The 13,471-nt window shown below is 39.3% G+C and overlaps 1 protein-coding gene across 2 annotated transcripts in view; it reads right to left on the reverse strand.

The window, feature by feature from the left end:
- Positions 1-13,471, reverse strand: part of myo16 (myosin XVI) — a 93,620-nt gene that overhangs the window by 27,194 nt on the left and 52,955 nt on the right. For both annotated transcript variants that reach the window (XR_003934328.1, XM_030124727.1), the window contains exons 22-27: positions 11,416-11,568; positions 9,640-9,840; positions 8,897-8,972; positions 7,706-7,902; positions 6,599-6,679; positions 2,972-3,177 (exon numbers count right to left, since the gene is read on the reverse strand). Coding sequence is in view for 1 of the 2 variants with exons in the window: in XM_030124727.1 (XP_029980587.1) it covers positions 2,972-3,177; positions 6,599-6,679; positions 7,706-7,902; positions 8,897-8,972; positions 9,640-9,840; positions 11,416-11,568 (914 nt within the window). In the remaining variant the exon portion in view is untranslated. The remainder of the gene's footprint in view (positions 1-2,971; positions 3,178-6,598; positions 6,680-7,705; positions 7,903-8,896; positions 8,973-9,639; positions 9,841-11,415; positions 11,569-13,471) is intronic.

The following is a 13,471-nucleotide window of genomic DNA, read 5'->3' on the forward strand; positions in this document are numbered from 1 at the left end:
CAGAAAATGGTGGTTCAGAAGAGAAAACACGTGAGGAAACAATGAGAAGCCAAGTAAGAAAGAGCTCAGTGAAGAAAGCAATGTAGTCCACCCCCGCTCTGCGGCAGATCCTTACTCGGCCAAGGCTGTGTTCATTCATAGGCTTGTATATGCTGGACTTAGTGGAGGAGAGAAAGACAAAATGAATGGTACTTGGGCTGGACTGAGTGAGGTTTTGTAAGTGGCAGCCACTCAAGTTAAGCATGGTCTGAATGTACAGCTGAACATGGACAAACATGCACACAGACACAGAGAAAAGGTCTATTTAGAGGTTCATGCACACAGCAAATGACTCTACCAATTTCAATTGCATTAGAGCTGCTATTTTTGTGCATCAGACTGCTGTTTCACAAGGAGGTGAATGGAAATGAAGGCACTGGTTTTGTTTTTCTGTGCTGAGAGCAGAATCAGACCAAGGACATGTTGGTGCACTGTATGGAACTGAGCTATAGAGAGGCATCTTCTGTGAAATAAAGCAGTCCTATTTACAATATATGAGAGGTCATATTAGACGATATGGCCAACATTTTCTATCATATGTATTTTATGGCACAGCAACGTTTTTAAATAACTAGTCCTTAGTTACAATCACAATATTATATATGGGACATGATCATTAAATAGAAATGTGATATGAAATTTCATATCCCAATGTCAATTATTTAATCTCCAAATAATGATACATATCACCAGAAAGCACTTTTTCTGGAAATTCAGTGCATAAATAGTATATATTAAAGAGCCACATGAATAGGCCTTTTTTTAAAAAAATAAAAGCAAACACAAATGCAATGGCGCATAAAACAAATATTGGTATCTAAACTACCAAGGTTAAATATGGAACATGTTAAAGTTTCAACTACAACAAAGAAAAAAGCTCAAAATATAATCATATACAATATAAAAACTGTCCAGTATTCCTGAGTAATACAATAATAATGATAATTATCAGAACATCCTTTTATACATCTTCTCTATAGATTTTATTTTGCTAATATTTATAGATAAAACATTAATTTGTGACACAATGAAATAGAAGATAGAGCATAGCATGAAATAATGAAATGTAGTCATATTTTCAAGGGTAATGAGAAACGTATTCATTTCTCTTGCAGCACTTGTCATGGGTGTTACTAAAGGACAACAGTGTCCAAACCGACAGCAGCGGTTAAGTTTCCTCTTGTGGCCACCAGCTGGCCCTTGTGATGCTGTGTTATCTGCTGGCAACACACATTGTTAACAGAGAGATTAACCTACACCATGTGGCAGCCCAAAACTACATGACATTCACTGAAATGCACACACTTACAGATACTGCCACACATGTTGGCTTACGTTCTCAAAAGCCTCACCAGGAATTTCAATTATAATGTGAACAATGAGACTTGCTGGCTCTTGTAGGTACAGTGTATCCATCAAAAACACAAAGGAGCCGGTGAGAGCCTATAGATGGACTACATTGGACTGGATTGGACGACACAATCTATATTGGATTCTTATAATCATTGAACAGGTTTCTCCAGATTCAATTCCCTGTTGAGGTTTTATACACATTGCTCATGACAACCCATTATGTGAGTGTCTGTGCTGGCGTATGCTTAGGCAAAAAATATTAAGTGTCAGGATTTACCTGCAGTAAATGGAACGACTGAAATTATTTGCACAGTTTCCTCCAGAGAATAGATGTGCAGCTGCAGTTTGATTTTTTTTTCATATTTGCTGGTTAGGTGTTGTTTACAGGTGAACTAAAATTATACCTGGAAATTGTACAACCAACCATTAAACTTACAAAAAAAAATGTGTAGGTCTGGGCTATAGCCATTTTGACAATTATAATCCAGTTTCAGCTTTTACACTTTAATTTGTCTCATTTTAAAGAAGAAAACCTCTTCATGGAAGACTGAATGTGTGTCTTGAACTGGGGAGGCCTCAAAAAACATGGTGATGTGGTGATGTGATTATGTTTACAGCGGGGTAGTGGAAACTTTTAGGGGATCATGTGACGAGCTTTGTCCTCCCTTATTATCTGGCAGGAATGTTCAAGTTAATCCCTTTATCCTCAAAAAGAGAGAGAGGCTGAGAGACAGACAGAGGATGGGAGGAAGAGAGAAAGCAAAATGGAGGGAAAGAGAGAAAACAAAAGAGAGAGAGAGAAAGAAAAAAGAGAGAGACTTACAACCAAATCATGTCTGTATTCAACTAGTTCTCAGAATCAGAGAACAGTGAGAGGACTGAGAAACACAGATAAAACATGAATGACAAGGAGAAAATGGGAGTTTGTGTGACAGAAATAAAAACTGGCAAAACAACAAACAAATGGCAGGCGACTTTGAGTTGAGCAGTAATCGAAAGAGGGAACATATCTACCTCCTTTCAGAGAACATTAAGAGTTGACGAGGATAACTAATGATGAGCATTCAAGACGAGGACACAGAGACCTAACATACAACTCACTGGTTAATGTGTCTGTAAAGCTGACATGGGAAATGTGATAGGTGGCTTTTGTCAGCTGCAATGAACTTCCATCAGACTCTAAAAACCTATTCGAGGTCATTCTGTGCTTCGACATTGAGGGTTACTGTGACTTGTCAATGCTACTGTGTCAGTGTGCATGTTAGAGAGTGATTATGTACAGTATATGCCCCTGCATTCATTTGCAGCTGTAGTGAAGGTATTATGTTCAATCCTTTAACAAACTCTGACCTGCATGAGCAGAAATCACAGTGACCTGCTGAGGGCATTATGCATCTGTACAACTGAGGTCACAAAGAAACAAAGAAGGAGGGGTAAATTGATTCATCATGTTTGAGAACTTTAAATAGAAGACTAGGAAAAAAAAGCAGTGCAGTTTTAACATACATGACAGTAGCATTAGAGGACATGGTGTAATGGTTGCACTGCTCTTAATTACATAACACACTCTGACACTGACCTGCTGAGGAAACCTGGGAAGGACAAACGGACAGGGTATCCATATCGGATCATGCGCACCATCTCAAGCACCCCAATGTATTGCAGCTGGGTGGACACATGGAAACTGTCAAAGCTGTCTGGCTGACCACTGGCGTTGGGGCGCACGCACTCTACAAAGTGGGGAGTGCATGCCTGCAGCTTACTGGTCACCTCTGATAGAGAGTTCTGGAAGACAGAAAAGACAGAGATACAGTCAATGACATCCAGTGTTAATTTTATTCGGACAAAATGAGCGACATACTGTGATTAATTATCCAGCGTTACTGCCTGCGATGCTACTGTTTCACTATTTTTTGCTAAATGCCTGAAAGGCTGTAATGGTCAACTAAACGTTAGTCAATGAGAGGAGTTTTGGTTGACCAATGCTGCACAGGAAATGGGGACACTCAGTTATTCAAATAGATCTGTTGGGCAGAATATTCAGATTCTGAAGACAGTAAAGGAAGAGCCAAACATGGTTTAAAGGGGTCATATTTTGCTAAACCCACTTTTATTAGTCTTTGGTACATTTATTTGTGTATTTGGACCCTAATAGTTGAAAAAGTTTGGATTTAAATCCTCCAGGTGCTGCAAAGTGATCTACATATTAATTTTAGCAAAAATTGAGTGGATTTCTACAACCCGTTTTAATTCCTTCTTAATTTGTTAGGTTCTATAACTAGCTACGTCATGGCATTTACAAATAAGAGGTCGAGACTTCCGACGAACATGTCTCATAGTACGCCATAATTGTTTGTCAGCAGCAGCGGTTGTAGTCCATACTGAAAATATGTCCAAACTTCGAGCCAATTACCTAAAATGTTCAGTTGTTGGTTGTTTTAACAAACACAAGTGGTTGAATGGGACAGAGCGCAGAGTCAACAACCTGGAGGGGGTGGGTTGTGAAGTGGCTCATTTGAATTGAAAGGGCCAGCACTCAAAATGACCTTTCTGGTGTCATTACTCAGAAATAGGGTTGAAGGTGGACCTGTGGAGTTGAATTAATGAAGAATTCAGACCCAAGCATAGCATTTACAGTTCATGTAGACCACAGGGAAATGTTTTAAAATGCATAATTCCATTTAAAAAAGCAAAATATCACTCCTTTAATTAAAACATGTACGCTTTGGAGATACTTACCCATTGTGAGAAAGTAGTGGTAATTAAACACTTGTCAAAAATGTGACATATATTTAAGAATTTCTTAATCTAACACCAACAACCCAATAGCAGGTAAGATTTAAATTAAGAACATTTCGTAGTGAAAAAGAATCAAGAGACTAGAGCTTGCAGACCATCATACCTGTAGATGATATCCACCATGCTGAACTCCACTATGTTATAAAATATACTCAAAGTAGAACATGTATGCTGTAAATTAATTCCTTCACCCTCAAAACATATTCACAGGTCTTAGATAAAATTTTAAAGTTTTTTTTTTAAGTATAATGGATTCGATAACAGTGTCAATACTGTCAATTATGTTAAAAGAACAACTTTAAGCAGGTTTTATATGAATAAACAATGACCAATCAACATAAATGGCAAATCTGAAGTTATGTTTAACAGTTGTTTGGGATTCTCATAAAAAATGGCAGATTTTGAAATGACATACATCATTAAAGTGTGGATCATCTTCCAGATCTTTCTTTTTTTCCTTTCAGAGCAATAACTGCCTCAAAAAAGCACAACAAATGTCAAACCCACATGCACAAAATATATATTGAAATAATTAAACTAATACCTACTAGTCAACCAGAAAAATCTCTGGTCAGAGGCAGTCCTTCTCAGTACAGTAACAGAGGGCAGGACTTTCTGGAAACTTAGTTTTTTTGTTGTTATTAAACCTTTAAGCCACAGCAATTGAAGTGATGCTGTGTTTGTGACAAAGTGGTCTGATTTTTGGGGGGGTGTTTTGCCTCTGGAGGAATGAAAACCACAAAAGGCCCTTTGAATAGAATAGTCTTTAAAAAGTGAGTGTGAGAGAGCCATTCCCTCAAGCCACAAATTCACAGAAGCAAGCATCCGAGGTCACACATATACACACATACTGTAAACCCACACAGAACCATATGCGTAAACACTTACATCTGTGTTTTTACCATTCCACAACTGACGTCAGGCCATGCTCTGCACACCCTGAAGTACAATGCTCACACCTCAGTTCTCATCCTTGAACGTCACTTCCAGCGTTCACATTCGGGTCCTCCCTCCGTACGTGCACATTCACTCACACAGACGCGTGTCCGTGGCACACAGTGGTTGTTGTTCATTGTTCATTCATTCATGTGGAGGGCTTCATGCTTGGCTTGGTACAGCATCATTCTTCAGCCCACTCTCCTTCCCTGCCATTCCCTTAGGAAATCGTCGACCACAAGCCCACAACTCTGATTGTGAAACACACTGGCTTCATTCAAACCAAAGGTACTGCTTCTCTAAGCCACATTTCATCCTCCTTGCGTCACCAGCAGACACTGAACTGCTCTAACTGAATATTTCTGTTGCTTTATATAGTTACGAAAATGCAGTACTCTACTTTGAAAAGGGCTCATTTGTTGCAAAGGCTGTGTTTTGTGTATGACTGAGGATAATATGTAGTGTTATAAGGATAACTGTTATGATGCAGTCAATGTATTATAATGCATAACTGTAGTGACGCATAGCTTCTATTTCATTACGTTATGATGACAGAAACTGGAGATCTGATTTGAACCCTTGCAGGTATTTTGCTCTATTTTATCTTTGTAATTTTTACTAAATGTGCTTCAACCAAAGACTGGATTGGCTTTAACCAGGTTCTGAATAGTTCCTCCTCCAATCACTTCTGCTGAAACTTGCATTTTCCCATTTTTCGAACATTTGCTAATATTCCCTCCATTCTTTTGCCACAGCATGAGCACGCTCACAGCATGTTGCATTCCAAGCATCCGGTATTGTGACTTCATGCACTGGCCGTAAACAATAGACAATTAAAGGGTTCCGCCTGTCAATCATCATACTATACTTCCGATCACAATTATTAAATGTTTATATAATCAAAATAAACCATGACTAACAATGTTTTTTTTCCATCAAGTGTATTTAATTTTTTAATGCCTCTGGACATTGCATTTAATGCTTTTTAATGCCATTTAAGACCTTAATTTTCACAAAATCTATTTAATGACTTTAATGACCCTGTATAAATCCAGCATCCATTTTCCAGTTCTTTATTTGGTGTGGGTTGCAAAGAGCTGACGCCTGTTCTCCAAGGTGAAGCTCGGTCACAAATCTATTACAGGGACATCACATGCAGACAGACAAACACATTCATGGACAGTTTAGAGTCTAACCATCTGACCAGCATGCCTTTAAAAAGACACTACGCTGAAGAAAGCATGCAGCCAACATGCAGAGGACAGGGAAATGCCACACAGAAATCATGTGGCAGCAGATTCTGATCTTTTTACTGAGCCACAAGTGGTAAACACTGATAAAGTGCTGATTTAACCTATATCAGTTAATGAAAAACAAGATCATTATGACTATGACACCTTATGTAGAAGTAGCTGGTTCAGGTTTTTGAAAAGCTATTTAAGTGTTGCAGGTGGAAGTGTGTAGTTCTTACCCTCAATTGGACGGCCACTGTGATGGGCCCACACCGCTCAAGTCGCTGGAGGAAGGAACTCGAACCCTTCTTCTTCAGCATCTGGCAATAGGCAGAGATAATGTTCATGGAATGATTTACTGAAGGATCTGAAACTATCAGAATGTATTACTTTGGGGGAATCTATTGTAAAAGACTGAGAAAATAATACATTGGTCAATGTGATTGTTTCTACATGTTAACTGAAAGTGTTCTTGAACTTGCCCATTCTTGATCTTTGTGCTTTTTTATTATATATAAATACATACTGCATTTATTTATTTGCAGTATATGAAAGTTCCAAAAGGTTACCCCACTTCAAGTGACAATAACTATTAATGTAATTTAAACTGACTAAACCACTCCTGTCAGTCCCAATTATGTTTCATATGCTTTACTTTCTCACTCAGCCAGTGACGTTTATTGTGTTTTGCTGTCCTATTTACTGCCTCATACTCAGTACTGCAATATTACCTAACGTTACCGTATAAGGCTGCTGGAACAGACTGCAGAGGTGAAAGAGGTCTTATATAACCCTCTGCTCTAGATGGCTAATGAGCCACAGAGACATCAGGCAGGACCCCCAGGAGGTTACACAACCAGTACACCTTTTCAGTCACACAAGTACAGTATGCTTTTCAAGACAGAAAAAAACTGAAACACAGAGTATTTTTATCAGGGCTGTAATTCCTCTTTTTATTATCGAGCCGACTTGAGAAATGTATGTGATTACAGTTTTGCCATGACTGTCTGCATGTTTCCCTATCTTTGCAGCGCTGTACAAACAATTCCACTTCCCAGAGGTATAAATATAGCAGTGTGGTGGAAAGTGGTCAAAATTAGACTGTTTTAAAAAAAAAAAAAGAAAAAAAAAAAAAAATTACCCTTGTGTTTCCACTGATCTGCACAGCAGGCAGATGGTGTGTTAGAAAAAAAAAAAAAGCTTAATCCGGCCACTTTTTGAGTTCATGTTTTTTGTGATTTTATTTTGTTTAAAATTGTTGTGTGATCATGCACTTAAAATACTTTCAATCTTTTGATGCTGATCTATTGTTTAGAGTTGGAAGAAGTTCCATGGTAACAATTTACCTTGGTGAGGTCATGGTACCTCCGTGGTTGGTGGGGGACAGTGTTGGCAGTGACCAGAGAGGCTGATGGCATCCTGTGGAGCAATAGGGCAGCTTTAGACCCCCTCAGCCCCATGCGGCCCTGGGCTGTTGGCACCAGCGAACCAGTCTGAGTCAGCTTGGACTGAAAGAGCTGCTGCAGTAACACACTCTCACTGGCTGCCGGGCACAAAGCACATAAACATACACAGAGAGAGGAAAATACAGGTTAAAAGAAGCAACAGCATTGGTGGAAATAAGGGGGTGGAGGAGCAATGGGATGAACAGAAAGAGAAAGATAGAAAGAAAAAAGGGAATAACAGCAATGAGGATGTAAACAAGGAACTAAAGTAGTATCAGGGGATGAGGGGAGGAGGCTTAAAGTCAGTATCCATGTAAACAATCAGTAAGGCAACCGGAGGGGGTGGACCATGCCACTCAACAACACGTGGAGCAGTCCACAACAAGAATGAGCTCATTCAGAAAGCCAAACAACATGTGTGAGGACGTGGGCGTGTGGCTCTCATCTGAAAGGCAAAGAGAGAAGAAAAAGAAAGAGGCGTAGGGAGAAAGATGGCAGGTAGGTGTGCTGAGCAAAGAAAAACAAACACAACTACTTAATTACATACATCTCCATTAGTAATTGTCGTTTCATTTAAAGCAATCATTGCCACCACCTAAAATCTAGCATTACATGGATTCCTCTGCCATCTTCTGAGATTTAAGGCTTTAACTTGAATGGGAGAGGAATCAGACCCCTAAGACGAAACCACACTATATGTGTGTAAGTGTGTGTGGATGAAAGGCTGCTAAGCGATGAGTTGGTGAGGCGGAGGGACAACAGCCAAGTGTGAGTAAAGGGCTAGCCTTTAGAAGATTAGCCTCATCATGGAAATTATAGCAATTAAGCTGCTAGAAGCAAGGCTACCCTGGCAGTCACACAACGACTGCTTGTGTCCTGCTAACCACAACAGCCCACATCTGGCACCATCTATAGACAATATACACACAGACGGCGCTGTATATGGGATGAAACACACATACACAAACACAACCAGATTTACACAACGAATGGTTTTGTTCACTGCTAGTTTAGACAAGAGTGCATCTTTGTGATCAAGGGTGCTCTGACGGTACAATGTGCTCATATATATGTTATTCATTGGGTACTTACACTTCATTGTAAACAAGAGATTCTGTGGAAGAGAGTCCTTGTTTCTTGTCAGGGATCCCGTAAGATCATATGAAATCTAGTGGACAACAAATATCATAAAGATATTAATTTTATTTTACTTTAAGAATATTTAATTATAAATGTAGCAAAAAACAGTCAATGAATACATCAGTTTAAATTGCAAATCTACATCTTTACATCTGGAAGTATAAATGATTTTATAGATTTTTGTGAAAATGTAAGCTAATACCAATAATAATAGTAACACTAATACTATTCTTAATCATTATTCCCAGTTTATGTTCTGCAATGCATGAAAATGGAATCATTGTTATGTTTTCCTTTTAACCATGTGAATCCCAGTTTTGTCTATGTACAGCTCTCTACTTTGTTATGACTGGATAGTCTAAATGCTACAAGTACAGAGAACAGTGTTGATAGAAAGATAGATAGAAAATTTAAAAAATGAAGCCACAATGACAATTATATAATCAAGTAACAACTGATAATTTGTCAGATGTTTATTTACCATGCATAGAGACAAAAAATCTGTGACAATGGTGACAATATAATATTATGAACAACTGCAACATTAATGTGTGAATGTTTGTTTTTGCTAAATTCATCTGCTCCATAGCTTTGATCCTTAGCCACTGTCTTCTAATATTATAGTCACAAACATTTGCTGATCTGCCTAAACACATGTATATCCTGGGGGTGATGTTTCTGCAAAACGGACAAACCTGTTCAGCATAGTGCCTGACAGTGAAGGCTGGTCCCTGGTCTTTGGGTGGGGGGTTTCCATTGCCATCCTTGGTGGTGAGAAAGAGGCCATGAGTCGGGTTCGCGTCCAGCTGGGCAGACAATCTCTTGTACAAGGTCTGCTCTGCTGGCCTCAGGCTCTGACTTTCCTCATCTAACACACACAGCAGCCCCTGAGGCTTCTGCAGAGAGATAAAAACACATCTTTACGTTATTTATGTGTGTCATTCTTACACAGCATCTGTCATATTAAAAAGATGCAGAGACTATTTTATTTAACAAGAACAATAATGTCATGTTTTGTAATTACTTGAATTTTCTCAAAGCTAAGCATTTTATGACACTGTGTGGCCTCTATGGTTCTCTATGCTGTTGTGGGCTGGGGTGGGAATAGAACAGACAGAGACAGGAAACGACTCAATAAACTGGTTAAGAGAACCAGTTCTGCCCTGGGATGCCCGCTGCACTCCATCGAGGAGGTGGCGGACAGAAGGATGATGACCAAGCAGATATCCACCCCATGCACCACACTGTGGAGGCCCTGAACAGCTCCTTCAGCTGCAGACTTTTGCACCCTCAGAGCAGGAAGGAACCCTACCGCAGGTCACTCCTCCCCACAGCCGTCAGCACATCACTACCGTGAGCTACAGTTCCACAAACAGTTCACCTATTTATCTGTCTGGGTCATGTGCAATTTTCACTGTACATTTTTCTTAACTGGTCTGTAAATATCGGTATATGTGTAGATTTTCTATTACTACACTGAACAAAAATATAAACGCACCACTTTTGTTTTTGCTCCCATTTTTCATGAGCTGAACTCAAAGATCTAAAACTTTTTCTATGTACACAAAAGGCCTATTTCTCTCAAATATTGTTCATAAATTTGTCTAAATCTGTGTTAGTGAGCACTTCTCCTTTGTCCTTTGCTGAGATAATCCATCCACCTCACAGGTGTGGCATATCAAGATGCTGATTAGACAGCAGGATTATTGCACAGGTGTGATTTAAGCTGGCCACAATAAAAGGCCACTCTAAAATGTGCAGTTTTACTGTATTGGGTGGTCCAGGGGGGTCAGAAAACCAGTCAGTATTTGGTGTGACCACCATTTTCCTCACACAGTCTTCTTCATGAATTCTCTGAAACAGCTTTGGAGATGGCTTATGGTAGAGAAATGAACATTCAATTCACAGGCAAAAGCTCTGGTGGAGATTCCTGAAGTCAGCATGCCAATTGCATATTCCCTCAAAACTTGTGACATCTGTGGTATTGTACTGTGTGATAAAACTGCACATTTTAGAGTGGCCTTTTATTGTGGCCAGCCTAAGGCACACCTGTGCAAAAATCATGCTGTCTAATCAGCATCTTGATATGCCACACCTGTGAGGTGGATGGATTATCTCAGCAAAGAAGAAGTGTTCACTAACATAAATTTAGACAGATTTGTGAACAATATTTGAGAGAAATAAACCTTGTGTGTACACAGAAAAAGTTTTAGATCTTTGAGTTCAGCTCATGAAAAATGGGAGCAAAAACAAAAGTGGTGCGTTTATATTTTTGTTCAGTGTATTTTATTAAAATATTCTTCTTATTTTATTTCTATCAACCTCTTTCTGGAAGCTCACCCTGCATTTTAAATGCCGCTGAAACACTTAAATTTCCCCACTGCTAGATCAATAATGTCTTATATTTATGTAGCCCATCATTGAGCTCATGACACTGGGTTGGACTGGTCCAAACCAGCGAGGTACAGTACCTGAAGAAAAAAGTCTAGAACAAGTGGCTGGTTGCCTGGGGAGCGTGGGGTCTCCGTGGCGATGCCCTCCTGCAGACACTCGGCCTGCTCCTGCTGGAATAGCACCTCAGAGATGTACTGCCTCAACCGCTCGTTAGTCATGTTCACACACAGCTGGAATGCACAGAAAACACACATCACCATGTAATCACACACTCAACTGAATATCTATTCTGAGACATACTGCTGAATATTTGTTTTTTTTAAAAAAACTAATGAGCCAATACAATTCCAAACACAACAGGGAAGTCAATGGTACATATATTAACAGATCAATCTTATCACACGAATGAACCAACAATCAGGTAACCTCTTTATGGGGACACCTCATGCACAATATCCACAGTAAGTAACGGATGTCTCTACACAGAACCCTTTATCCTTTAAACCACTTTAAATTCTTGGACAATGTGTTCCTCCAGAGACATGTGAACTCTTCTTCACCCAAGAGCGAACCAGAAAAACAAAAGAAAATTAAATGTTTTTGTATGAAGCTTTGACAAAAAAAAAAAGAAGCATTTTTTTTTTACACTAATGCAACAAGAAAGAACACATTATGAAGATCAACAACATATGGCAGCAAACTGAAGCGGCAGGACATGTTCAACTTATCCTGAACCCAGAAATATCACTAAATAAATAAATAAAACATACAATTGTGTATTCAAGGTTTCCCTTTTTCAGTGTATGTTATAATTGTGAATGTGACATTTTCACTTTTCTATAACTAGCTCTAACATCTTAATAGATTACATGTCTGCAACTGAATAAGCAACCCATGGGATCCACAAAATCAGCCTTAGATGTTAGATTGTAATGACTGTAACTTGGAAGTAAATGATAAAGTATTAAAGTTATATTCAGTACTTAGAAAGTCCTGCAGGCTTGATAGTGAAAGTAAAGCTGTTTACAAGATTAAAGCAGTCAGTGAGATGACATGAAGTCCACGTATTTGTCGTGTGTAAACCATAAGTATACAGGGTATACATGATTGTGCAGTGACCTACATTTTAGTTCACAACTTGCTGACGAAGAAGTCTTAATCTGGAGGTGTGTTGTTCTGCGATGAGAGTGGCTGCAGTTGTGTTTACAGTTTGTCTATTGGTTGTCTTCAAGCTTGTCTAGTCCATTAAAAGCTTAGTCCCAGCAGGTGGTTGATTGAGTTAGCTCATTAGCAAAGTGCTGAGCAGGTACAACACACCCCTGACAAACACAGCTCTAATTAACAAGCACTAATGACCCCGATCATGCTGCGCTTGTGGAGCACGCCAGTGTATGTGTCTGTGTACATGTGTGTACAAACATACCAGAGTGTGAGGGCTTGCTTGCTACTGATGTGCTGCTTCTATTGTTAGTGATCATCATATTTGTTCATCCAGAAATTACTTTCTTTTGTTGGTAGTAGGTAATATGCCTGATAGTTGGCTAATAATAATTATATGATGTTTTCAAACCCAACTGTCAGTAGGATAAAGGTGGGATATATTACTATCTCTCAGTAATATATGTTTCTTTCTAAGCATTTGCTCTTTCTTTGACCTGGACAGGAAAGGTCATGTAGTATCTCACTTCCACTTGGATTATAGAACATTCAGAGGTGAAGTAAGGCCACTGACATCTTGGTGCCCCACAGACACGAACGCCAAAGACAAACACACACTGGCTTTAATAAAAGCTGGGAGGAGACTGGGGGATCCACAGGGACAGCGTGTAAGCTCTGAGTAGCAGAAATAAGCACTTAGCCTCATGAACACTATGAATGCCCTGATTTACACCCTAGTGCATGCACAGGCACACACGCATACAAGCACACTGACACGCTGTGATATACAGATTTGTCTCTCTGATCCCGGCTGGTCTTACAATAGAGTAGTCTATTAACAGTGCGTGCTTGATGACCACATGGCAGATTTACAGCCTTTAACAGGTGAGTCTTGTAGAGCTGCACATGTTGTACTCTCTTGTCTATGCGTTGTAATCACATACACACACAATGAAATACTGAAAATAGCCAGAT

This window comes from Sphaeramia orbicularis, chromosome 21 (assembly GCF_902148855.1).
Source record: "Sphaeramia orbicularis chromosome 21, fSphaOr1.1, whole genome shotgun sequence".
NCBI lineage: Eukaryota > Metazoa > Chordata > Actinopteri > Kurtiformes > Apogonidae > Sphaeramia > Sphaeramia orbicularis.